Source organism: Podarcis raffonei, chromosome 2 (genome assembly GCF_027172205.1).
Source record: "Podarcis raffonei isolate rPodRaf1 chromosome 2, rPodRaf1.pri, whole genome shotgun sequence".
Lineage (NCBI taxonomy): Eukaryota > Metazoa > Chordata > Lepidosauria > Squamata > Lacertidae > Podarcis > Podarcis raffonei.
In genome coordinates this window covers 5,570,328-5,597,467 of record NC_070603.1, presented here as the reverse complement: position 1 = coordinate 5,597,467, position 27,140 = coordinate 5,570,328, and the positions used below count along the sequence as shown (strand labels likewise).

General features: G+C 48.9%; 2 protein-coding genes across 2 annotated transcripts; one reads left to right on the top strand and one right to left on the bottom strand.

Moving 5' to 3' along the window:
* The first annotated feature begins 3,212 nt into the window (after window positions 1-3,212).
* On the top strand, window positions 3,213-16,863 carry CCDC65 (coiled-coil domain containing 65). Its single transcript, XM_053371345.1, has 9 exons — window positions 3,213-3,296; window positions 4,556-4,695; window positions 7,011-7,178; window positions 7,621-7,790; window positions 7,898-8,036; window positions 9,980-10,177; window positions 11,490-11,708; window positions 15,197-15,349; window positions 16,436-16,863. The coding sequence occupies exons 2-9, from the start codon at window positions 4,564-4,566 to the stop codon at window positions 16,727-16,729; spliced, it is 1,473 nt and encodes a 490-aa protein (XP_053227320.1). The 5' UTR covers window positions 3,213-3,296; window positions 4,556-4,563; the 3' UTR covers window positions 16,730-16,863.
* An 867-nt stretch (window positions 16,864-17,730) lies between these two features.
* FKBP11 (FKBP prolyl isomerase 11) lies at window positions 17,731-25,213 on the bottom strand. The gene is given in 9 exon segments (XM_053371358.1): window positions 17,731-17,970; window positions 20,122-20,192; window positions 21,451-21,484; window positions 22,703-22,790; window positions 24,359-24,424; window positions 24,773-24,964; window positions 24,967-25,050; window positions 25,052-25,101; window positions 25,104-25,213. Coding segments are annotated over 9 exon segments (894 nt in total). The 5' UTR covers window positions 25,195-25,213; the 3' UTR covers window positions 17,731-17,752.
* Between the last annotated feature and the right edge of the window lie 1,927 nt (window positions 25,214-27,140).

Below are 27,140 nucleotides of genomic sequence, written 5' to 3'. Positions count from 1 at the left end.
TTTTTATAAATCATTTGTCCATATTGTAACTTTTTACAATAGCTTTTCAACTAAATTATAAACTTTCCCCATTCTTTATTAAAGAGGTCCTCTTCCTGGTTTCTAATTCTGCCTGTAAGCTTTGCCATCTCAACATTGTTCATCAGTTTTGTCTGCCATTCTTCTTTGGTCGGAGATGTAGGATCATCTAGTCCAACCCCCTGCAAAACACAGTCAGTGGCAGCAAAAGCAGCATGGCTCCATGAGTGCCGGATTTCTGTATAAGCTAAGCAAAATCCCTTATTTTCAAATCTGTAAGTTGACAGCTATGCTCTTGAGCAGGGCCAGATTTAGGTTTGATGAGGCCTTAAGCTACTGAAGGTAATGGGGCCCTTTATATGTCCAGCTGTCCTTTGCCAACAACAAATTGTCACTGTTTTTTTTCTGTTGAATATATGCTATATGGTAATTTATGGACCTAATAGGTATCTCAAACCATTTGCACATAACAAAAGACGTATTTTATCAAAGTAACTGTTGAACTGAAATACAATTAAGAAGGAGTATATTAATAGATAAGATAAAACTTTATTCGCATTAGCCAATGGCCATAGCAACAGTAAAACATTACAGTACTGTATATGCAGAAAAGGAAATTTGATATAAGAGCAGAATTTAAAGTCCTGAATCAGCTGTCAGTTAGTGGCCATGATTCTGATTGCCCCTGCTATGAACCTAGCAACCTTTGCTGTTATCTGCTCATTTTGATCTGATAGAAGAAAGGACATTGTGGCAGTGGTTGAGTATATTAATAGTGAAATACAATTAAGAAGAAGTATATTTTGGCGGGGGGGGCAAGAGAGTGCTATAGCTTGTTTAGCTTATCCGTCAATCCGGCGCTGCTCTCGAGACAGACGGAGACCAACAACAGCAGCAGGTGCAGCAATAAAACTGCCCGCACCTTTGCAGTGCAAAGCAGGGTCCGGCATGGTTTCAGAGTGGATTGGGGATCCTGCGTCGAGGGGGTTGGACGAGACGGCCCGCCCCTCGGGGCCCCTTGAAAAGTCTCCGGACGGAGGCCGCTTCGCCCAGCGGGCCGCCCAGAGCGCGCTCCGGCTCCGCCCTCCACGGCTGCGCCGCCCTCGCTCTGGCTGGGGAGGCTGTTGCTAGGAGACCGGAGGGACTCGGCCAGCAGCAACGACGGGGAAGCAGAGAGGTAGGCGCGGGCGGGGGGGGGGGGACGAAGCCGGGGGGGGGGCAGGTTTAACCACGACAGGAGAAATTCCTTGGCTGGCTGGGAAGATGTTTTGCGCCGCATCCAAGATCCGAAGTGCCTGCCTGCCTGCCTCCTTTCAGGGGCTGGTGCCACATCACCATATCAAAATTAGGGCTGCACAAGGGGGAGCATCCAACATGAAGCGTTTCTGTTGGGTCCATGCGACAGGCTTTAATTTTTTTTTTTAATCATGCATCATCATCCATATACAGTGGTACCTCGGGTTAAGTACTTAATTCGTTCCGGAGGTCCACAGCTGTCCATGGAGGCGCAGGTCAATTCTGTGTCCAGGGCAGCTGTTTACCAGCTCCATCTGGTACGCAGGCTGAGACCCTACCTGCCCGCGAACTGTCTCGCCAGAGTGGTGCATGCTCTAGTTATCTTTCACTTGGACTACTGCAATGCGCTCTATGTGGGGCTACCTTTGAAGGTGACCCGGAAACTACAACTAATTCAGAATACAGCAGCTGGACTGGTGACTGGGAGCGGCCACCAAGACCACATAACACCGGTCTTGAAAGACCTACGCTGGCTCCCAGTACGTTTCCGAGCACAATTCAAAGTGTTGGTGTTGACCTTTAAAGCCCTAAATGGCCTCGGTCCAGTATACCTAAAGGAGCGTCTCCACCTCCATCATTTTGCCCGGACACTGAGGTCCAGTGCCGAGGGCCTTCTGGTGGTTCCCTCGCTGCGAGAAGCCAAGTTACAGGGAACCAGGCAGAGGGGCTTCTCGGTAGTGGCACCCGCCCTGTGGAACACCCTCCCACCAGATATCAAAGAGAAAAATAACTACCAAACTTTTAGAAGACATCTAAAGGCAGCCCTGTTTAGGGAAGCTTTTAATGTTTAATAGGTTATTGTATTTTAGTGTTTTGCTAAATATTATTATTATTATTATTATTATTATTATTATTATTATTATTCTTAACCTGAAACTGTTCTTAACCTGAAGCACCACTTTAGCTAATGGGGTCTCCCGCTGCCGCTGGAGCACGATTTCTGTTCTCATCCTGAAGCAAAGTTCTTAACCCGAGGTACTATTTCTGGGTTAGTGGAGTCTATAACCTGAAGCGTATGTAACCCGAGGTACCACTGTACCCAAAAAGCCTTTTCCTCCACCCCATTTATGTAAGAGTGAGAATTACCCAGACTCAGGGGAGCTGTGTGTTTTTGCCTCAGCTTCAGGTGCCTGGAAGCAGGTGATGCCAGAGGAGCGACTCATGCGGAGATGCAGCCCTCCTTCCTTCTCCCCTGAGGCTGGGTAATTGGGCCTAAGGCCAGGATGGGTGATTCAAAGGCATCTGATGGAGAGACGCCACAGACCAGAGCAGGGAATCATGCAAAGGGCACAGTGAGCAATCTTTGCTTGGTGCTTTGGGCTCTTAGGAGCCCTTGATTATGCCATTTTATTTCTTGTGGCCATTAGCAGTTATGTCAGGCCACACCATTTGGGAATTAGTACTTTAAGAGCTTCTGACAACAGGTGTCGTATGCTTTGTTGATGAGAGAAACCAGAAGATAGTCTCGTGAGCATGGGTTAGATGGCAAAATTGATCCCAGGAGGGAGGGATACTTTACAGGCAGGATAACACATCTAACAAGAAAGAAAAAGGGATTGTCTCCAACTTATTTGCCACTTCTTTAAGGACAGAGGCTCTGCTCCTTGAACAGATGCATGACAGGTAATCATTTAAAATGGGAGCATTACCTGGCATGAAAAAGCAGTGACAGCAGGAGACACGAGTTGTTGATTTCTGACCTCTACACACTGTTTTAAAGAAAGCACAGAGCATCTGTCCGTAAACAACGTGGCAACGCTAATTTTTAGGAAGTGGGGCCTCCCCAAACGACAACCAAGTCAGGCCACAACGATGTTTGAATATTTCCCATTTCTAGGTTCATCCATGTTTGCTTCCTCTCCTCTAATAGGCATTCCTGGCAATTCTGGTCTCATCACAAAGCTTTGGTAGTGTTGGTGGAAAAGCCTTCATAGCTAGCCTGTGAGGCAGTGGATTGACCCAGATTTGAAGCTTCAGGCAAGGTGAGTTCTAAGAATCACAATAAAAATAATGATGAGGGAAGGGAAGGAAATCAAAGGCAAGAAAGAGAGAGCTAGTGGCCATCAAGCTCCCTGGGTGGCTTTGGACCTGCCATCATTTCTCAGCCTAATCAATGTCACAGGATTATATGTGGATGAAAGGGGGAGGGAGCATGCACGCTATGCATGGGGGATCTGTGGCCCTCCAGATGAGGTTGGACTACAACTCCCATCATACCTGGCCGTTGATCATGTTGGTGGGGGCTGATGGGAGTTGGAGTCGACATCTGTAGGGCTACAGGTTTCCCACCTCTGATGTTCATAATCCTGAGATCCTTAAAGCAAGGCCAGGAAAATAAAGAAGGAATGGGTATGGACAACAAGTTAAAGGAGGCTACAGTAGAGCCATATTGGTGTGTCTATACCAGTGATGGTGACAGCAGCCACGAAATTAAAAGACGCCTGCTTCTTGGGAGAAGGGCAATGACAGGCCTAGACAGCATCTTGAGAAGTAGAGACGTCACCTTGCCAACAAAGGTTCGTATAGTTAAAACCATGGTTTCCCCAGTAGTGATGTATGGAAGTGAGAGCTGGACCATAAAGAAGGCTGATCGCCGAAGAATTGATGCTTTTGAATTATGGTGCTGGAGGAGACTCTTGAGAGTCCCATGGACTGCAAGAAGATCAAATGCATCCATTCTTAATGAAATCAGCCCTGAGTGCTCACTGGAAGGACAGATCCTGAAGCTGAGGCTCCAATACTTTGGCCACCTCATGAGAAGAGAAGACTCCCTGGAGAAGACACTGATGCTGGGAAAGATGGAGGGCACAAGGAGAAGGGGGCGACAGAGGACGAGATCGTGGGACAGTGTTTTCGAGGTTACCAGCATGAGTCTGACCAAACTGTGGGAGGTAGTGGAGGACAGAGGTGCCTGGCGTGCTCTGGTCCATGGGGTCACGAAGAGTCGGACACGACTAAACAACTAAACAACAACATACCAGTGATGGCCAAACCTGGCCCTCCAGCTGTTTTGGGACTACAACTCCCATCATCCCTAGCTAACAGGACCAGTGGTCAGGGATGGTGGGAATTGTAGTCCCAAAACAGCTGGAGGGCCAAGTTTGGCCATCACTGATCTATACTGACAAAAGAGGTATAGGTACAGATGTGGTCTGACCATTAGAGCTGCCCCCCTTGAGCATAGACCAAAGGGCTAGGAGGAGGCTTGGGTTCCTCCTCTTTGTACTTTCCTCCATTATAGGTGCAATCATGCCGAGGAAGAGAGGGCGCAAGCGGGCGGCCCTGACTGATGAAGAACGGCTGATTATGATGCAACAGAAGCGGCTGGCTGAGGAAGAAATGATGAAGAAAAAGGAGGACATGCTGGCCCAGTTCCTAAAGGTACCATTTGTTTGCCTGGACATAAAGGGGTTTGTGCTACAAGGAAGCATGAAGATATGTGGCATGTTGTGGGGAGAGGAGTGCCAGCAGACCTCTCACAATTCAAAACAGTGCTCCAGGGGCCTTGTTTCCAAATGTGAGAGAACAGGGTGAATCACATAATCTTAGGGTGTTCTCAGCAGTGAGGCTAAGAACATCTTTTAGTCTGCAACGTGCCACTTGTAAGATAATGCAGGATGGAAAACAGAAAGAATGGTTTTAAAATCGTATTCTCTGACTGCAGCATTTTATGCAGTCAGGAGGTGAAAGAGCTTGAAACTAGCATGGCAGATTGTAGTGAGAGTTTATATGTAATCTCTGGAAGGTAAAAGGTCAAAACTAGGTTAGTGGTTTGGAGGCAGATGGGCAAGGCCAGACACAAACGTAATTGGGAAATTCTAGAATCCCAACACATTTTGAGCTCAGTACTTTTCCCCAGAGGAGTATTCTTTGAGAGCAAAATAGATGTTTAATTAAATGGCTGCCTATATTGTTGGAGTTTATTTTAAAACTACTTTGAGGAAGTCTTTCAAGCTCAACACCTTTGGGATTTTTCTATAATTACTGTTCTGTACCATTTTTGGGGTCTTTGCTTCTGTTCTGCTGTAAGAGGGAAGACATAGAAGGCAAGCAGATGGGTAAATAGCTCAATGTAGGCAGGCAACAAGTTACTCAGATGGAAGAATAGTGAAAGGCCTTGGAGCCTACATTGGAGAAAGTGAGCTGTGGCTGCTTCTCATGGTCACCTGACTTCTTATCTCATGAAGATTCAGACCAGTGAGCAAAGTTACAGTGCAGCCCTTATTGACGCTTTTGATATTAAATTGAACTGATTGCTGCTACAACAATAGCCGATGCCAGGCATATATAGCTGTCAAGTGTCCCTTATTTGAAGGGACAGTCCCTTATTCCAGTGCCATGCCCCGCTGCTGTCCCTTATTGATGGATGTCCCTTAAATGTGCCTTAAATGACGCCCCTTAAATTTCAAAGGAAGCAGCTCCTCTCCCTCCCTCCCTCCCTGCCGGCCAGGGAGGAGGGAGGCTCCAACTGTGTTGCTTGGCTGTGTTGCTCACCCAATAAGAAGTCTAAGAATGACTGGGGGGGTGGAGCTTGCATGCCTTGTGTGTGGCTAGTTAATGCAAGCTGAGGGGTTTTTTTGAATGCTGGACGCCATTTTGTTGCACGTGCTGCTGCAAACTTTGCAGTGCAAAGCCAGGCCGGGGAGCCATCTTAAGTTGAGGCTGCATAGGCTTTGTGGTGCATGTGATTCAGATTCTATTCAGTTGAACATCTGGTCACAAAGTTGGTTGGACAGTGTTCTCAAAACTACAAGCGTGAGTTTGACCAGACTGCAGGAGGACAGGAAGACTGGAGTGCCTGGAACAGGTGAGGCCGCAGGTCCCTTATTTTGGCTCCTGATCCCTTATTTTCAAGGCTGCTGGTCCCTTATTTTCAAATCTGTAAGTTGACAGCTATGGGCATATATGACTTCCACCACAGAAATCCAGTGAGAGAGCATTGGCCCTATGTGTGCCATAGAGGGCCATGGCAACGGGTGAATTTAAATTTAGTACTGGAAGCTTAGATTGTATGTCCCTCTAGTTTTTATCATATCTCTTTTGTTCTGACCAAAGGTTTCTGCCAATTAGCCTGAAATGCTTTCAGTTCCTTTTCTTACTAACTGACTTGGTGACATATTGAGTATGAAACTGGAATTGGGTGATGTAATGAATAGTTTCAGGTAGACATGGCAATAGAGTTGGAAGATCCCAGTGATACAAATCTCTAAATTTAAAGTGGTCCTACAGTGTCTTCATGAACACCTCCGAAGACGTTTCACAAGTCCCCCAGTCTGTCTGTTATATTGACATGGCCTAAGGGGCTTTACATTTGGGAAGTATTTCCTGATGATCATTTGAAGGCACTCCCACATCACTCTGAAAGGATCAGTGCTATTTCAATGCAGTTGATCAGCACAGAACATGTTCAGGGTGTTCAGTTGACACTGGGGCTAATATGTGACCAGTGTAAGTGGTGTCTGACTTGTGGAGAAGGTTGCCATCTTAAGAACATAAGAAAATTCCTTTTTGATCAGACCAAAGGCTCATGTAGTCCAGCATCTTGTGTTTATTGATCAGTCACTAGTTTTGTGATCACAATGGTTTTAGGAAACAAATTTTACTGCCTACTACCACTATTCTTTGTCTGGTTCCTTATCTTGTGATGTCTGGGCTGTGTTGGGCTTGCCTGGGTAAAGTTGTGGCTCTCAATGCAGGAAAAACTGGCCAAAGAGGAGCGCAACAGTGAACTAAACCTGCACAAGATCACCCTACAGTGGCGCACGGTGCTCCGTGAAGTCAAGGCCAGGGAGCTGCGTAAGGACATTGAGATTCTTAGCCAGACCTTTGAACGTGTGGTGGACTGCAAAGACAATGTCATTAAGGTGAGCCCTGGCCGGGAAAAGCCCTTGGAATGAGACTGTGAAACTGTTAATGGCTCTCTTAGAGATCAGAGAGGGAAGTCCCCTCACTGCAGCTCTGTGACACTTGCCAATAAGGAGCAAAGGGCACATCTGTATTGTAGGAAAAAGTGGTTTGCACTTTGTACAATTCTGCAATGACCTCTTAACAGTTCTTTATTATTGCTGTCAGTGGGTCCCAGTGGTATAAGAACTGAATGCAGTGTGGAATGCCAGGGCCAAGCCACAGCAGATTCAGTTCAGAAGCTTTATGTGTGTTTACCAGCTTAATATAAGTTATTTCAGATACCGCAATTTATTATTTTAGGTCTTAGCATTCTCAATATTTTTAGTGTGGAATTCCTTAGCTCTTTAAAACAGGTTGGTCTCCTGCTGTGGTTGTCTAATGCATCTCTGTCCCTTCCAGTCCCTTGCTAAGGACCTCACGGAGGCAGAAGCTCAATATGCGCATGCTTTGCGCAGCCACTTGCACAACATAGACCAGCTGTTGGAACTCCAGCGCTGCCGCATTGGCTACTTAGAGGAGGATTACCAAACGGAGCTGCAAGCTCTGCAGAAGGAGTTTGACACAGAGAGGTAGAAGGGAAGAAGGGAGGGCTGGGAAAGATGGTGGCTCAGCAACTGTGAAAAACTGTGTTTTGTTGGACTCTTAGAACTCACGCGGCTTTTCATATTTTCACCAGGAAGATAATTATAGGTCACCATAATCTAGAGAGCCGGTACCTGCAGGATGTGCTGCTGGCTATGGAGCAAAACTTTACTGACAGTGAATATGAGGCCAGGCTCGACTTCCAGAGTACAAGAGATGACGTCAAGAACAAGGTCTGGGTCAAAACTCAGGGAGGAAACTTTATGGCAGTTTCTAAGTTTGCTAACGAATGGGAGGATTTATCATATTTTGAAATGGACAATATCCTCAGGAAAAAATATATGCACATTTTAGCAATGGTGTAGCCCTGAAACCTGCCTTTCATAGGTCTTTTAAAAGTTATTTAATATTCAAGTTGGGGCCTCATTATTTCATAATCAGCTGTGTGCTGATGCTCTGCCTTTTTTCCTTTTAATTGTTTTAGCCCATTTCAAGTGAGCTTTAATTCGTTACACTGATTTATCAGTGAATTCCAGTTGCTGGGAGTCACAAGGTTATGTTATGTTCAGGTCCTGTTTTGAGGCTGCCTGTAGGCCTCTGGTTGGCCCCTGTGAGAACAGAATGCTGGACTAAATGAACCATTGGCTTGATCCAGCAGGTTCTTCCAGTGTTCTTATGCGTCTGCTATGTGCCAATATATTGGTTAATTTAAAAAAACAAAGAAAGAAAGAATGTGGGATGGGTAGAAGCTACATGGAGATGTTCAACGGAGTTCTAGGCATGCCAGGACTTCCTTGAAATTATAAAGGTTCCAAATATATCCTGCACCCAATATCAGGAATTGGCACCTCATTTGACTGGAAGCCTCTGTGTATTCCTTCAACTCTTTGTCTGTTAATACTCGTCGTCATATACTTTGTTTGGGTTTATTTCCCTGCCATTGATTTGTAGCTGCCGCTAATGATGAAGGGCCCCAGCTCAAACACATTTTATGTAATCAAAATACACCCATTACCATCCTTGTGTTTTCTTGCACATATAGCTGTAGTCAGTGGCTGAACTGGTCTACAGACAGAACTAGACACTGAAAGAAACATGGAACCACCTCTGCTGTATATTTCCTTCTCTCTTCTTCCCAGTAATGTGCAGCGAATCAACTCATGACCTGATTTTGTAGCCCCTTCACCCCCACATAATTGGCTTGCAGGCTGGGGGAATGCACAGGCGGATGGTGTCATTTTCATGCATTGTGTTATGCCACACATTACTGGGCGGGGAGGAAGAAAGAACCCACAGAGCTGATGCTGTAAAATCCAGTTCCATGTAAGATCCCAAGAAGAGCCATATGAGAGATTCTAGTGACTGGGGAATCAAGACTGTAGCTGAAACTATGTGCAGGTCCTCCTTAGTTTCATTGTTTCTCCAGGTACAGTGGTACCTCGGGTTACATACGCTTCAGGTTACATATGCTTCAGGTTAAGAACTTTGCTTCAGGATGAGAACAGAAATCGTACTCCAGTGGCGTGTCAGCAGCGGGAGGCCCCATTAGCTAAAGTGGTGCTTCAGTTTAAGAACAGTTTCAGGTTAAGTATGGACCTCCGGAACGAATTAAGTACTTAACCTGAGGTACCACTGTACAAGGTTTCTTGTTGCTGGAGCCCATACTCATGATTTTAAAACCCCCAAAGAAAACCAGTTGGGCATACTAAGGCTTTTTATTTATTTATATTAAATTTCTGTACTGCCCTTCATCCAAATATGACAGGGCAATTTATAATCTAAAATTACACAAATATATAGCATAATAACAAACAATAACAATTTTTTTTAAGGGCAGATCCTCCACACCATACATTTAGAGCACATCCAATGCAAAAGCTCCTGACTTCCACCAAAGAATCTTCCAAAGTGTAGTTTCCGCCCGTAGAACTACATTTCCCAGCATCCTTAACAAACTACAGTTCCCAGGATTCTTTGGGGGAAGTCATGAGCTTTCAGTGTGCATCAGATGTGCTCTAAATGTATGGTGTTCTTTTGCTTGGGAATGGAGTTCCTGGGCAGGCTGGTCCAGGGTTAGTCCAAAATGAGTCAGTTGACTGGAAAACTCCAGAGCAGACCAGAATAGGACCGCCTGTTCTGCTAACAGAATACTAATCTGGGTTCATTTCCGCCCCAGAACTTGGAGGAGAAGCATTACCTGCGCATGCAGTTGGAGGGTAAAGTGGAGGAGCTGTGGAAACGCTTCCAGCAGGCCTTGCGTACTTACACAGAGGCAACGGAAGACCGTAAGTTTGCCTTTGAAGGCCTCAAACGCAGAGATGAGAAGAGCACCAAGGAGATTGAGATGCAGATGAGGAAACTGCAGAAGATGCAAGTGAGTGGCCCTGCTTGGGCTGGTCGGACCAGGGAAACATTTGGGCTTTATTCAGGCATTGTTTTCTCCTGCAGCTGAGATATCACTGTGCTGTCCCTTCTACGCAGTGCTATTCTTTCAAAATGGTAGCATTAACAGCCTGCCCAAGTTACCTTCGTTGACCTATATCCCCCCACCCCTTGCAATTCACCATCAAGAGAGATACCTAACTGGTGGCCCAGTTTCTAGAATTGGCAGTCCACTTGCAATGACCTCCAGGAGTGTGTGAGGTTGCCACTTAGTTCACAGCTTAGTTGGGTTCACATGGCGGAGACACTCTTTGCAGGTGATTATCATGGCCTTGTCTTGAAGAAGTGTTGCTGTTGATTACAGGAAACAGGGTGTCTGTGGATTAATTTATATGAACTATCCCCTCTATGTAAGGGACGCGGGTGGCAGGTGGCGCTAAACCACTGAGCCTCTTGGGCTTGCCGACCAGAAGGTCAGCAGTTCGAATCCCCGTGACGGGGTGAGCTCCTGTTGCTCGGTCTCAGCTCCTGCCAACCTAGCAGTTCGAAAGCACATCAAAGTGCAAGTAGATAAATAGGTACCACTCCGGCGGGAAGGTAAAGGGTGTTTCTGTGTGCTGCTCTGGTTTCGGTGTTCCGTTGCGCCAGAAGCAGCTTAGTCATGCTGGCCATATGGCCCAGGGGGAAAAAACTCTGCGGACAAACGCTGGCTCCCTCGACCTGTAAAGCGAGATGAGCGCTGCAACCCCAGAGTCGTCCACGACTGGACTTAACTGTCAGGGGTCCTTTCCCTTTCCCTTTGTATCCCCTCTATGTGGGTAGATCCTGGTCTGGCTGCCATTCCAGTGGTAGCCGTGGACGTCATGCCAGTTGGAGGGAGCACTGAACATTTGATTTGGGCTTGCAAAGCTCAGTGGACAGAATTGGAAGGCTGGAAAAGATCAAAAATTCATCAGCCTCCAGCACTCTTCTCCATAAATTGACCTTCTCCCCCTCATCCCACCAACAGAAGAACCTGGGGAAAAATAGATTCATGGACAAACATGTGGTGATGCATATCAGCGGTGGGCGGAGCAACAGATCCTCCTGAAACCAAGCCCCCATCTCCCATGCCTTATAAATATCTGCAGTTGTTCCTCATCCCATTATTAATCTGAACCCCCACAACAGTAAAATCTCACACCACCAAAGCTGCAAACCAAAATGGCTATCTAATCGCACCTCTTCCTGCAGCCATGAGTTTCAGTTTATAGTTGCCACAGAAGACCTCCTGTTGGTTGACTAGATCCCTCTCTTGTCACCAGGACCTCATTGGCATCCTGAAGAACAAGATCGCTCTTCATGCACGGGAGAGCGAGGAGCAGAACCGGCGAGTCCGCGATGAGAAGGAGGTGGTGCTGAAGCAGCTGCAGAAGCTCAAGGGCGAGATGAACCGGGCCAGAGCCAAGGCCCGTAGCAACCTGGCTAAGCTGTCCAGGGAGAGCAGCGGGGCTCTCAAAGTGTTGGAACATGTTATGCAGAAGGTAAAACTGTATGCACTTCTGGGTAGTCATGGCCTCAGGCTCCTTCCACAACTGAGAAAGTACATAGGATGGGGAGAACAGAGGCAGCTGAAGACAGTGACGTCGCAATGGGGGGGGGGGGCGACGGTGCACCAATGTGCCCCGGGTGCCATGTCGGGGGGGGGGTGATAAGAAGGCACCTCGTGGCGGCGCAAGCAGCCATTGCGCCGCCACCACATGTGGTACGGATGCTGTACAGATGGCGATAGGATTCCTCTGTCGCCACTACAGCTGCAAACGGAGGATCGTCCGTTCACGGCTGCAGCCGCGAGCAGAGGATCTCGGCACCATCCATACGGCGCTGGAGCAGTGCTGGCAGCAAACCGCTATGTACAGGGCATGTGCAGCATTGTTACTTACAGCACATGCATGCAATGCCGCACATGTGCTGTACATAGCGGTTTGCTGCCCCAGGTGTCACGATGCCTTCGTTCACCCCTGGCAGAAGAGAACATGCATAAATCAAACTTTTGGTGATCTCTGGTAGCCCTTGGGATTCCCAAAACGGAGTTCAGATCCAGGACAGTTCTTGCAGATTATGTGCAAGCACAGCTTTGGCCTATAAAAATAGCACCTGGTTGGCTCCAAATAACGCTGTTTTAGTGGAGACTAGCTTTCTGGGGAGTGGGGGCTACCGCCTCCTGAATGGACACAGATGCCTATACTGCTGACATTTCCAAGGCAGGGCGGAATCAGCCAGGTTTTACCTCCCTTGCTTAGAGGAATTGCCCTTTGTTTCCCATCTTGCATATGAGATATATTACACTCGTGAGCAGCTGAGATCTGGTAATGTGGAAAATAATAGGGTTAAAAAAAACCCATCTATCCCCCCCCCCCACCTTTCTTTAAACTACAGTGGTACCTTGGGTTACATACGCTTCAGGTTACAGATGCTTCAGGTTACAGACTCCGCTAACCCAGAAATAGTACCTCGGGTTAAGAACTTTGCATCAGGATGAGAACAGAAATCATGCTCTGGCGGTGCGGCGGCAGCAGGAGGCCCCATTAGCTAAAGTGGTGCTTCAGGTTAAGAACAGTTTCCAGTTAAGAACGGACCTCCGGAACGAATTAAGTTCTTAACCAGAGGTACCACTGTATTTTAAGAAGCAATGGCTACTCTGTGTGCATGTGCTCCCAACATGACCTTGGAGAGCAGCGGAGCTTGACTCTTGCCTCTCTTAGTCCTGGCCAAGCTGGAACAGAAAGGACTTTCAGAGGAGGAGGGGGAGGGAGGGAGGTGCACAGGCTATTGGGGGCAAAGATAAGGTGTTCTTGACTGGGGAAAGGAACAAACAGTGGCTGGGATTGTTCAAACAGAAGAGATGGCTGGGAATTCCTGCGAGAATAAGAAATGGTGAGAGTGAGAGAGAAGCAGCAGTAGTGAAGGCTACACCTTATGCTTCTGGGCTATATGGAGGTTTTTAGCATGTGGTTCCTTTTATCCACCCCCCCCTGTCGAATGCATAGCTTTCTTGTGCAAGTTTACCCTGATTATTAAAGTTGCACCCTTTACTTTTCTATCCTATGATGCTCGGTTTTATTTTTCAATTTCAGATCCTGGTTTGTTTTTAGTGGTTTTGTATCAATGGGGGTTTTTGTACTTGAGTTTTTGTACACTTGAGATCATCTATCTATTTAACTATCAGTTTAGAAAGGTTCTTTAAAAAAATTAATGCTGGTCCTCCCAGCCTCAGATGGCAGGAGAGGATGCAAGCCTTCCCAAGACTCCTTGTCTCCTCTGCCTTGAAAGGATGATGTTCTTTCCAGACACTTTGGGCAGCGTCAAAAGCACTCATTTGATCAGCAGAAGGAGTTTTGGCTGTGCAACGGAACATCCCCTCCCTCTCCTCTCCCTGTGCATCCCTTAAATCTGTTTTGGGATTTCCCCCAACCTTCTGGAGCAGATTTGGGGAGCGTGCAGGCCATGCATGCGGGGGGTGGAGGTGGGGGGGGATTCCATTGTGCAAACCTAATTCCTTGCACTATAACAGAACAAGTGCTTTGCATACTATACCGTGTGCCTGTTAATCTTGTCACATAATCTTCCCTTGCCAAGGAGCTGCCCGCAATTCTGGCTCTCTTTTGAGTGTCCCTGTGTGACAGACATGTCACATATATGTTCGTCCCAGTCACATGATATTTTTAGTGTACATTTAAATTACTCCAAATCTTAAATCTCTTCATAGTGCGGGGAACCCATATGTACTATTGTGTGAAAATTGTGCATGGCTCTCATTTTGTCACAATAATCCGCTTAGAAGCCGGGTGCTGAGCAGCTTTCAGAGGACAGTTGTGTGTGCAGTTTTATCACAAAGTGGTGTACATGTCCTTTCTTGCACAGACTACCATATTTTTTGCTCTATAAGACTCACTTTTTCCCTCCTAAAAAGTAAGGGGAAATGTGTGTACGCCTTATGGAGCGAATGCCGGCTGTGCAGCTATCCCAGAAACCAGAACAGCAAGGGGGATTGCTGCTTTCACTGCACAGTGACCCCTCTTGTTGTTCTGGCTTCTCAGATTCAGAATATTTTTTTCTTGTTTTCCTTCTCCAAAAACTAGGTGCCTCTTGTGGTCTGGTGTGTCTTATAGAGCAAAAAATACGGTACTTCAGCATGGGGGGGTGGTATATCATGTGTGGTGACTCTTAAAGGTACAGGAGTCCAGGGATGATTGTAATGTGGCAACTCTCTTTTTAGAGATACAGGCCGTGTTCACGCTGCACCCATGTGCTCCCACCACAGGTTGGAGAAGTACTGTGCACATGGCATTATCCACAATTGATATCTATGTGGTTGTTTCTTACGAAATACTGTGTTTTGATGTGCTTCCCCTCAAACCAGCTTCAATCTGGATTGAGAAAAAGAACAATTTAGCTGCATTTTGAGCCATTAATGTGTACACAGCCGTATAGCCTCTTCTTCCCAAAGGAGCCATGCATGGCTTGAAAGTGCCCTGACATAGTGGTGGAAACTCAAAACTCCCAGAGAGCAAAGCAGATTCCGTGCATGCTGCTCTTTTAGCCGAGATGTACAGTTCAGAGTTTTTCTCATGTGACTGTTGGCAACTAAACCTACATTACAAACTTTTATTGGTTTTATACTCATTTAAGTGCCATGGCTTTCCCTAAAGAAGGATTGAGGAACTTACAATCCTCCCGTTGTCAGAACCACCAGTTCCACGACTCCTGACCGCTGGCCAGTCTAGGAGTTCTGGGTGCTAGAATCCAGCAACAAACATCTGAAGGAGCACAAGCTCCTCACCCTGCTCTAAAAAATCCCGGGAATTGTAGTTTGGTAAAAGTGCTGAAAATCCTGTGAAGGCATTCCTAGCCCTCCAGAGAACTAAAACTCCCACTTTAGAACTATACAGAGCCACTCCAGTGCCAGACCCTGGGAAGTGTATCCTGTGGCAGATAGAGGAAAACCGAGTCTGATTATTGTTCCCTTTAGGCAGAGCTGATCCTGCGCCTGGCTGAGATGTGCCGCAGGCTAGAGTCTGAAGAGGAGAAAGTGCTGCCATTTTATGCCAGTTCCCTGACCTGGGAAGAACAGAAGACTGTGGATAAGGTGGTCCTGGAGAAACCGGAAGAGCCACTAGCCCAGGTGAATTGTCTGTGTGTGGAAAGGGGAGGAAGGCACATGTGCCTGCTTCACCAGCAGAGGAAGAAGCAGTTATTTTGCTTCATTGTCAGGATTATTCTGTGTCTCCAGTTTAGCATTCAGGGCTGTTCTTTCCCAGAAGGAATGGTCAGATTGAGGCAATACAGCCCTGGCACCAATGGGAGCCCCCACCCCAAGGCTAGCAGCAGCAGCTGGGGTGGAAGGGTTTCCATTCAGACCATGGCAGGGGCAGAGTTAACCCCCATGTCACAGCCCCAATCGTGATCAGGCTCCCTATGTCTGCTCTTCACAGCAGGGGAAGCACCATGCAACTTCAAGTGATGCACTTAGCATCATGCAGAGTTTTCCCCTTTGCCTCTGGTACTTTCCCAGAATGCATTCTGCCTCCCTCTCTATCCAGGCCCACCTGACTTTGCGGCGTTTGCTTGCCACACAGCTATAAGAAATACCGTATTTTCGCTCCATAAGGCGCACCTGACCATAAGGCGCACCTACTTTTTTGGGGGGGGGGAATTCAAGAAAAAAGAATGTGGCTCTTGGGGGCTTTTGCGGAAGGTGGGGGAAGTGAGAGAGCCTCGCTCTGTCCCTTCCCCCACCTCCCGCAAAAGCCAGGGATAGCTGCGCAAAGCCTCCGTAGGGCAGTGGAATGAAGGCTCCCCACTGCCCTAAAGAGGCTTCGTGGGCTACCCCAGAGCTGCACAGGAGCTTGTCGGGGCTGGCGGGGGAAGCCCGGGTTTCCCCCAGCCCCAAAGAGCAGGTCGGGGCTGGCAAGGGGAGTCCAGGTCCGTCCCCCCCCCCCCCCCAGCGACCACACATTCGCTCCATAAGACGCACAGATACTTCCCCTTAGATTTTAAGAGGAAAAAGTGTGTCTTATGGAGCGAAACATACAGTAATCTTTGCTACAAGACCTTTGGCTGCTACATTCACAGGCAGCATTTCCCAACTTAGCAGCTGCTCAAGAGCCGTTTGTTTCTCCCAATGCAGCCACTGACTCAAAGCAGGGATTCTTGTCCAGAGACTCCTTAGAACCAACCCAGAAGCCTGTCTTTCCCATGTCTTTTCCAGATGATGCAGGATTACGTGGGGCTGGAGCGCTTCTGGCAAAGATACAACAAGGTGAGGCTGGAGCAGCTTTCGCTGGAGCGGACAAAGCAAGCGCTGCTCCAAGACAACCTCAGGCTGAGGCAGCTGCTCAAGCAGTACCTGGATGGCATCTCGGTGAACGACGAGGTTCTGAGCCAGATCAATCCACTGATGATTGTCAACCAGCAAAATATCGCCCCACCTTCGTCCCAGCCTGCCAAGCCGCCGATCTATAACGTGGTCGAGGCAGCACTCGAGGTCAAGCGGATCCTCTAAGTCAGCGGCGTGTGACTTCAAACTATCCTCCTCTGTCATGTTAACAGGCCACTGGGCATAAAGAAGAGTGAGGCCTGTTGGGGGACCTTTGGGGAAGGGCCAATACCTGCCATTAAACAGCTGAACAGAGCTGAGCTGATGCGTACTAGAGCCTTTTCTTCCCTCTGCAAGCAAAGCCCCCGAGGCTGGTATATTGGGAACTCTCATTTATGGTGCGTCTACTGCAAGTGGTTTCTTTTATAGGCTTGTGCACAGGCCTAAGAGCTGTTTGCAAAGGAGGCGGCTAAGCACTTGCACAGGTGCCAACTTTTGTGTGTGATTCCTTTCCAGAGTGCTAGCTTTTTATTTAATTCTCCATCCTAAAGTTCAGAGGTAGGGTTTAGCTGACTTAATACCCCTGCCAAATGCTGGGAGATCAGATCTATCATGTGTGCTGCAAAAAGTCCTTCACTTTGCAGGACTACAATTCCCAGGGCCTCCAAGGAAGATGTAATTAGTTAAAGCTCATTGCGCAAATCAAGGATGCCCTTCAGACGCTGCTGGGCTTCTGCTCCTGGAGTACCTGGCCTTTGTCCATGCTGGCTGGGACTGGTGAGAGCTGGAGGCCACCGACGTCTAGAGAACATATTGCAAATATACCTGAAGGATTGCAAATGCATCACTCTGCCCCCTGTTGCAGCACAATCTAGGCCATGGGAATTTTAAACTTTGTAAAACAATACATGAGTACTGCTCAATGTATATTCTGAAAGGCCTGCCAGTGCTTTGCTAGACGAGACTCTCAGAAATAGGCAATCTTCAATTGACCAGCTAGACTGAGCTGCTTATATATTGCAATAATACCCCCTAGATACCCTTCTCTGGTTAAAGACTGTTCAAACTACTACATCCTAGTAGGTGAGACCAGCCCTTCATCCAACCTACCCCTTCCCTCCGCTTTTTCGTGAAGGTGCGAGCACAACAGAGCAGAACCCCACAAGAGAAGCAACCGCAAAGCCATGTCCAAAAAGGTGAGGGGGCACTTTATTTCTTCTTAGCCTTGTTTCTCTTCTCCTCCTTGAGTTTCTTCTTGGAGACACGGGGTGCCCGGGCTTTCTGGTACAGGTGGTAGCCAATGAGCCCCAAGAGGGCAGGGACAAGCCCAATGCATAGCAGGGGCAGCACGTCATTCAGCATCTTCTGCCAGTAGGTGGCTCTGGACAGCCCCACCAGCTCCACCTCAAACTGCAGGACTGCATCCGCTGGAGAGAGAGGAGGGAGTTGGGTGAAGCAGCGCTGGGGGACAATTCAGGCAAGGCAGGTCCTTAGGAAATCTGTCCTGTCAGTGTTAGGCATCTATGGCAGCTGGAGAAGCACAAACAAGGCTCGGCTCTGCGCTGCTCAGTGGTGCTGTCAGGACTTTGGGGGCTCACTCAAAAAATTAGCAAGAGGCCCTCCTCAATATCATAGTGCAAACTGCACCCACTGGTGCTGCTGCAACTAAATGTCACTTCTAGCATAGGAGAAAAGAGAAACTTAGTTCTGCTTCCCTGTGCTAGGCAATCTGTCCCTCCAGCCCCATATCCTGTATTGGCAAAAGGTACCGTATTTTTCACCCTATAAGATGCACCAGACCACAAGACGCACCTCGTTTTTGGAGGAGGAAAACAAGAAAAAAAATATTCTGAATCTCAGAAGCCAGAACATCAAGAGGGATCGCTGCGCAGTGAAAGCAGCAATCCCTCTTGCTGTTCTGGCTTCTGGGATAGCTGCCCAGCCTGCATTCACTCCATAAGACGCACACACATTTCCCCTTACTTTTTAGGAAGGAAAAAGTGAGTCTTATAGAGCAAAAAATACGGTAACTTTTGCAGAAGGACTGTGGCTCAGTGGTAGAGCACCTCTTTTGCATGCAGAAAGACGCACACCCAGTCCCCGGCCTACACAGGTAAGGCTGGAAGAGAATCCTGCCTGAAATCTTGGGACAGTCACAGCCAGTCAACGTAGACCACACTGCACTTCCTATGTTTCTCTGAGGGTCTGTATTCTTCACAGGATGCTCCACGCGAGAGACCCAAAGGGTTGCCTTCACCCTCTTTATGCCGGCATCCCTGCACTGGTGCAATTGGTCAGGGCACAAAAGCCAGCAGAGCACGGCCAGCAACCTGCATTTGCATGGAGGCTCAAAATGCATGGCTGTGCAGGCTACATGAACTGCCAGGCGAAGGGCAGAACATAAGCAGGGCCACGGCTGCTTGTCTAACTGCAAACTATATGCAAACTAATTTAAGCTATATGCAAACTAATTCCTAGGGGAGCATATACTTCGCCCAAGCCGATACCTGGATTGCAACCACATATGCCAGCCACACTTTGGGGGCAGCGACAGATCCTTAAAGCAATGGGGTTAATGTGGGGTGATGAGCACAGGGCAGCTTCAGCTGTGGATGCCGTCCCATCCAGCCTCAATGCCAGCAGCTAGTAAGTCAAACATCCCAATTCCTTACTGAACTGGCCAGATGCTCCATTGTGAGCTAAACAGGTTGGCCACCATGTTTTCTCCAGATGTGTGCATTCAGTCACACTGCAACACCTGTGGATGCGACTCTTACCTCACACGTTCAAATGCAATTCTGGATTTTCCACACGTGTGAATTTTGTCCCATTCAGTCAACATGCCTGAATTCACCTTATGTTAGGGTGCATGTTCACTAGAAATGTGAAACCACGGCTCAGCCCAGAAAACTTTTTAAAATGCCTTGTTTCGGCCCAGGAAATTATGAAGTCATAATAAAGGAAAGAGTGCTTCTGAGTGTGTGCAGAGTACATTTCACCATTGCTTAACTACAGCAATTCTTTGCAGATCTGGGTGTAGGAACATAGCCAGGAATTTGCTGCCTGCTGCATCAAAACTAAAAGCCCTAACTGGGGCCATTGGGCGCTGCTTCAGGCAGGAAAACCTTGAACCAACACGGCTTCTGTGCAGGATTCAGGCTCCGCTCAGCCCTTTTTAGAAGTTAAACCCACTGCTTGCTACTGCTGCTTTGTGATAAGCAGGAGATGAGAAGGGAATAGAAGGAACTAAATATATTGCATTTAAAAAGAAGACTGATGGAGAAATGCTGTCTGCCAATACTGTACCGAGCACCCCACACCGCCTCTTTCTCATGCAGTCACCCAGTGGTAGTTTACATCTAGCTAACCCACAGCATCAAAATGCTATAAGCGACCACCCCGCTACAGTCAGTCGCTTTCCTAGCTTGCCTTTTCAGTTCCTCAACCCCAAATCAAAGCCCATGTGCCACCTGTACATCCAAAGGCAACGGAAGCAGATAGACCAGCCTAGAAAAACACAGCCTGCCAAGATGTCCTGCCGAACGGCCATCACGTAGGTGCTAGTTGCTGGATCGTACCTGGGACAGCTGGTGGGGAACCTCGTTTGCCGTATGCCAGGTGAGGGGGGATGATGACTCTGCGTTTTTCCCTGCCAGGAAGAAGGAATGCCATGTCAGCATTTCAGGACAGGACACAGGTGCACAAAGCTGCTGACTTCAGTCGGGATTCATTGGGCATTAAAAAAAACAAAAAACCGGGGCAGAAAATTGCAGTCATCAGTGAAACAATCTAGAAATTCCTTGACTGGAGGGAGCAGGATTCAAATAAATGCTCTACAGATGCTTCACACCAATTTTTTAAATGTTGGATTTCCTTTTCACATTTATACATAAAATATTTGTATGCTGCTTATTGATATATAGAAATAAATCATAGTGGTTTACAACTCTATAAAATCATAAAGGTAAAGGGACAGGGACCCCTAACAGTTAAGTCCATTTGCGAACGACTCTGGGGTTGCGGTGCTCATCTCGCTTTACAGGACGAGGGAGCCAGCATTTGTCCGCTCCACAGACAGTTTTTCTGGGTCATGCGGCCAGCATGACTAAGCCACAGCGGAACACTGACACCAGAGCAGCGCACGGAAACGCTGTTTACCTCCCCGCCGGAGCGGTACCTATTTATCTACTTGCACTTGGACGTGCTTTCGAACTCCTAGGTTGGCAGGAGCAGGGACCGAGCAACAGGAGCTCACCCCATTGCGGGGATTTGAACCGCCGACCTTCTGATCGGCAAGCCCTAGGCTCAGTGGTTTAGACCACAGCACCACCCGCGTCCCTATCATAAAACCATACAGTAAAATAATAAAAAAATCAAAACCATCCTAAAGTCAAAGCAATTTAAAACAAACATCTTAAAACCATTATGGGATATCAACCAATCAATCATTTTATTTGCATGCTGCCTTTCCAAAGTTAAAGCTCAAGGAGGCTGACAACATATAAAAAAATTGCACAACTACAAAAATAACAAGAGTAGTCATAAACAATAAACAAATGAACAGAAGTGCACAACCAAATTGAACAACTTCCACATAAACCAGAAGATCCAAAATAAAGATCAAAAAAATTAACAGCAGCAGCAGCAGCAGCAGCAGCAACCCTCTAAACAATACTCCAGCCCAAGATAATCTTAATTACCCGCATAGGCCTGACAGAATAGAGAGGTTTTCAACAGGCACATTTATGGGAGGAGACCAAGAGTTCTTACACTGCCTCACAGAGAACCTTCCCAAGTTAAGAAAGTGAGAAATTGTGGCTTGCATTAAGCTTGTGAAAGGTCCATTTTAGGGAAGGGGTTCAGAGATGTACACAGACTACAAGGCAAGCACACTGAAAGTTACTTACCCAACACACATATCCAGCAGACCCTGTTCTAAACCTGAGCAAAAGAATAAACACAGGTAAGAGTTAAGTGTGGCTTACATTCAGCACTGTTTATACTTGACAGAGAATGCAAGCCACACTGCTTTCAGCCAGGGTCAGAGTCACTTGTGAGCTGCTGAGTGCATCAGTAGAGTACCGTATTTTTCGCACTATAGGACGCACTTTTCCCCCTCCAAAAATGAAGGGGAAATGTGTGTGCGTCCTATGGTGCGAATGCAGGCTTTCGCTGAAGCCTGGAGAGCGAGAGGGGTCGGTGCGCACCGACCCCTCTCGCTCTCCAGGCTTCAGGAGAGCCCCGCCGCCAGCCCCACAAGCTCGGGGGACAGCGGGGAGGCAGAACGCCGCCATCCCGCTGTCCTCCGACTTGGTTAGAAGGCTGGGGGGGGGGGAGAAGCCTGCTCCTCCCCGTCGCCAGCCCCGCAAACTCGGGAGACAGCGGGAGAGGCGCAGCGCGCCCTTCCCGCTGTCCCCCGACTTGGCTAGAAGGCTGGTGACGGGGAGAAGCTTGCTCCTCCCCGTCGCCAGCCCCGCAAACTCGGGGGACAGCGGGAGAGGCGCAGCGTGCCATCCCGCTGTCTCCCGACATGGTTTGGAGGCTGGCGGAGGGCTTCCTCCTCCCCCAGCCCCGCAAGCTCCCAGAGCGATGCCAAAGCTGCGCGCAGCTTCGGCATGGCTCTGGGTCCCGTTCTGGGGGAGGGGGAAGCTCGGGCTTCCCCCGCCCCAGCCCCGCGCCTGGCGGGGGGGGGATAAATTTTTTCCCCTTTATTTCCCCCCCCCCAAATCTAGGTGCGTCCTATGGACCGGTGCGTCCTATAGTGCAAAAAATACGGTAGCATGCACTCAGTGCAGAACTTAAATGATGCCACATGCAAGCAACATTTGTAAAGGAGCAACAGGAAACACAGGCGTCCAGTTTAACTTTTTAAGTTTTTACCTGGCACCTAAAGATATGTAACTAAGGGGAGAGTGTGTCCCTTTTTTTGGATTACAACCCATTTTTTTTTGGAGGCCCCATTGGCGAAAGTGTGCCTTGGGTTACAACCTGTTTTGGTTTACAAGAGGACCTCTGGAACGGATTATGGTTGTAAACCAAGGTATCACTGTATTGGAAAAGGTCCAATAATGGATAACGTTCCTGCTCCAGTTCTTGTCCAAATTGCGTGGGAAGTTCATTAGCCAAATTGGCCTCAGAGTGCAAGTTCCAAAGATGTACCTGGGATGACTTGTCTTTTGCCCAGCTCCACTTGCAGTGGGTCACGGGACAGAGAGCTGTCAATGACGCGGCCATCTTCAAGGGTACCCTGCAAAGAAAGAATGCTATGAACCAGCCATTCAGCTGCTGCCATCAGTGCTGACAGCTGCTAGATCCGACCAAACCCCAGCCAGTCCAGCAGCTAGTCTAGTCTCATGGCAGCTAAGCTATTTCATAAGGGAAGCCCACAAGCAGTTGCTAAATTGCACGGAAAAACAAAACTTGCAGGAAGTGTGGAAACTTGTGGTTCTGGAGACAAGTGGAGCAACACGGTGTCAGGAAAAAGGCTGGTGGTGATTTCCACCATCACGTCATTTTCTATTATTATTTTTAAAAAGCCAGATTTTAAAAAAGGAGACGCATTCGCTTTTCTCACACTGACAGGGACACCTCTTCTGTGGTGTGTGCATCATCTATCCCAGCAACTAAGAAAATATGCTTCCCTCCCTTCAGAATACCTGTTCGACTTTCAAGGGACACTTTCTACACCAGGGGCAGCCAATAGGTCAGGGGCAGACTTTGGTAATACAGCACCATGAATGAGGACAAAATTTAGCACCTATTCTTATTTTCACAATAATTCCTTTTGGTGCAGTTGCTTTTTAATGAATTTTCTGAGTAGGCTGTTGGCATCTATCTTGAGAGACAATGAAGTGCACCTCCAGGGGTGAAGGCAAACTGCTGCAATAGCAGCACAAAGGTGAGGCCCCTGGGGCGCAAGCCTGGGCGGTGTGTATGGAGGTCCTCAGCTGCCCAGATCACAAGACAGGCCTTGCTGATGTGGTCCAAAGGAAAGTAGAGCAACACATTTGGAACCAGCTTGGCTGCAGGAGTTGCCTAAACGAGGCAAGCATCTTAGGGACTCTACTCCGGATTTGTGTAGGGTTGCTGCCTTGGCCTTTTCTTCTCCAGAAGATGTCCTGCATGGCAGCCAAGGTTGAGGATCAGTTTCCTTCTCTGAGATGCGCTACCTTCCCAGGCGGATGAGCCCCATCTGCTCCTTAAGTACCTGTATAAATCTGGGTTTTGTTGTTGTTAACATTATTATTATTTTGTGTCCCCTGGACTGGGTGCCCTGTGCCTGCACTGCCCTAAATCCCCTCCATATGTTGGGACTCCCAGCTCTGCCAGCCGCTTGCTTGCAGGACCAGCGGTCAAGACTGATGGGAGCCAGAATCCAACGCCATCTGGAGGGCACCCGGCTGCCCCACGCGGGGTCTGCGCCAGCCTGCCTGCACCTGAAGCCTTCTTCCTCTGCCCTTTTGCTGGGAGCCCTTGCGCCCTCAGAAGCCTCAGCCCGGGCTCCCGGGCTTGTCCCGGTGTCCATCTGGCAGCCGAGCAAAAGCCTATTGGGCCTCGTGACGCGGAAGGCTGCTCCGAAAACACGCGCAGCCTCTTCCACGGCGGCAAAGGGAGGACTGGCACCGGGGCGCACAGCTCGCCTTTCCAAAGCAAAACGCACCAAGGCGCCCCGCGCTCCCGATCTTCCCTGCCCAGCACCCGCGCCGACTCGGAGGGCGGAGCCGCGGGAAGCCCCTCCCCAGGCGGCCGGGAAGCGCCGGTGCTGACGTGTTCGTGCGCGGCTTGCCCCGCGCCCTGCGCCCGGCCTCGGCTTACTGTGTAGTGGATGTGCAGCGTGTCTCCCAGCGCCGAGCGCTCCGCGCAGTCATCGGGGGGCTCCACCTGCGGAGAGCCGAGAGAGAGAGGGGAGGGCGTCAGCGGGGGGCCCGGATCCGAACCGCACGTGGCTCCCCATCCGTGCAGCAGCGCGCAAACGGGGGGCGGCGGAGGGGCCTCTCCAAAAACTCCGCTGCGCCCCAAAGCGCGCGCCGAGAGTCAGCGGCACCGGCGCTGCTGCTGCTGCGCTCCTCCCGCCCCAGCCGCCGCGCAAGAGGCCCGGGCGAGGACCAGGCGCGCCCCCGGGCTGCCCCGTCTCTCCCTCCCAGCTTCGCCGGCGGCATCTCGGAGGCGTGCCGGGCACTTCTCGCCGCCGGCCGGGCAGGACCCGCCGCTGCGCCCGCGCGCCCTCACCAGGGTTTCCAGCTGCAGCTCCCGGGGCGCACTTTCGCTCGGGCTCTCGGGCTCGTCCTCCGCCCGCTGCGCGCGGCTGCCGGCTGCGCACAGGAGGACGAGGACGAGGCCGAAGCGGAGAGGTAGCATGGCGAGAGAGAGGTGGCCCAGAGTCGGAGCAGCGGCGACCGGGCTTGCACCGCAGGGCAGGGCAGGGTGCCTCCTCCTGGCGCCGCCCCCTGCTGCCCGCTTCCCCGCCCCGGAGGAAGGAAGGAGGGCCGGAGCGAGCGAGCAAGGGGGCTCTCCTGGCACCGGGAGCGCAGCTGAGGTGCTGCTCTCAGGCCTTCGAGAGACACGTGCTCAGCAACACCGAACGGGGTGCAAGTAATGTAGGGATGTTGCTGGAGAAGAATCGTGGAGTTGCAAGGGGTCCCGAGTATCATCTAGTCCACCCCTTTGCCATGCAGGACCCCCCCTCCAATTTGAAACCATACATGACCCTTCTTAACTTTGCAAATGTGCTAGCAGTTTTATTGCTGCAGAACAGGTGCCTCCTTGTCTGTGCCCTTCTGTTCGCAGGATTCCCACTGGCACCCAGCTGTTGTGGGAAGGGGAAGGTGGGCTAAGCAGCCCTCTTCTCCCCACCCCCATCCAGGGCTCTGGTGAAATCCTGCAGCAGGGAGTTCCGCAGGTCAGCACACTGTTCCCCACAGCACCCACACAATGGCGCCCAGGAAGGTGCCCACCCTCTCTGAAAATACAATAATAATAGTAATTATTATTATTATTTATTTATACCCCGCCCATCTGGCTCTGGATAGCCCTGGGAGGAGGAGCACAGTCTGCATTTGCTCGCAGGGCACTTCTTCACAAATTGGAAGACTCGGCTTTGGTGTGGGAGATTAGCAGCCAAAAGCTAATAAAGGCATATTCTTGTCAGCATGAGAAAGTGCTAACACCATAGAGCTGTATTACTGATAGGCAGATGCTCAGACCATAGAAACACAAATGCTAGAAAGAACTCTGTGTGATGTCATTTCCCCTCCTTTCCTGGAGAGGAAGGAGCTTCTACTACTCCCTGCTCCCCTCTCTCTTCAACCAACCATGAGGGCAGAGCTATGCTGTGCTTGCTCCAGTTCAGGCAAATGCCTCAAGCACGTTACACTGTTAATAAAAGTATTTTGCCTGCATGGCTTTAACTGCTGCCATTGCTGTGAACCAGTGCAACATAAAGTACTGGTAAATAAATTATACTTTCCAATTTACTTCCCAATTTGTTGCCTGATTGTTTGTTAAGCTGGTAAGAATAGGAGAGCCAGCTTACTTCAAAGCTGGACTTGCTCAAATCAAGGTTTTACAGCCTAGGACATGGGTGGGCAAACTAAGGCTTGGGGGCTGGATCCGGCCCAATCACTTTCTCAATCCGGCCCGTGGATGGTCCGGGAATCAGTGTGTTTTTACATGAGTAGAATGTGTCCATTCATTCATTCATTCATTTATTTAAAATGCCCACTGAAGGTCTCCTACTCTCTTAAATTATCTCTCCCTGTTCTTCCAGGGCTGCTGACCCTTGCATGTACTGTTGCATTCACAATACATAAACATGATCCCCGCTCTCTCCCTTTCTTCAAAACCCACCTTTTCCACAATGCGTCTGGCTTTTCCTCTTAATCCCCACTCATTCCTAATTACCAGCACACTTTTAAAAAGATGACAGCATCTGCCTACATTTCCTCTGCCTTTCCTCCCTTTGCCCTATTGTTTCTTCACTGTTTTAAACTGTAAGCTCTGTGGGTGCAGGGACCTGTCTATGTTGCTTGTCTAGCTCTATGGTGCTTTACACACTGGCAGTGAATAATTTTAATGGTTGTGAATATGCACAGATGTGCACTGGCTTGGAGCGGCCAGGTGGAAAGGAGGACATGGGACTTCTGAACTTTTACTAATTGTTTCCAAAAGGAAATGTGTACACCTGCAGCTTTGCATATCCTGCAGAACAAGCTCTGCCTGCCCAAAGGCTGTTTGTGCACCGTAATGAAAAGTGCAGAAGCCTGTCCGTTGCACCTAATGATTCAACCTCTAGCCCAGATATGGAGAAGCCTACCAAAATGGATATAATGTTTATTTGCACACTTGCAAATGCATGTGCAGATGTGTACACAAACTGATGGTGGTACAAGCAATGTGGACACTAGCGCACAACTTTGAATACACAGAGACACCTCAACTTGCAGTTAAGATGTGTCTGACTACAGAAGATCTTTAGACCATTACACACACTCAGCTACAGGGTTCTTTGACCGCATGGAATGGAAAGGACTGGACAATTCTCAGGCATTTGCTTTCACAGGTAGCTTTGCCTGTTATTAAAGCTGACGTGGAAAGCAAA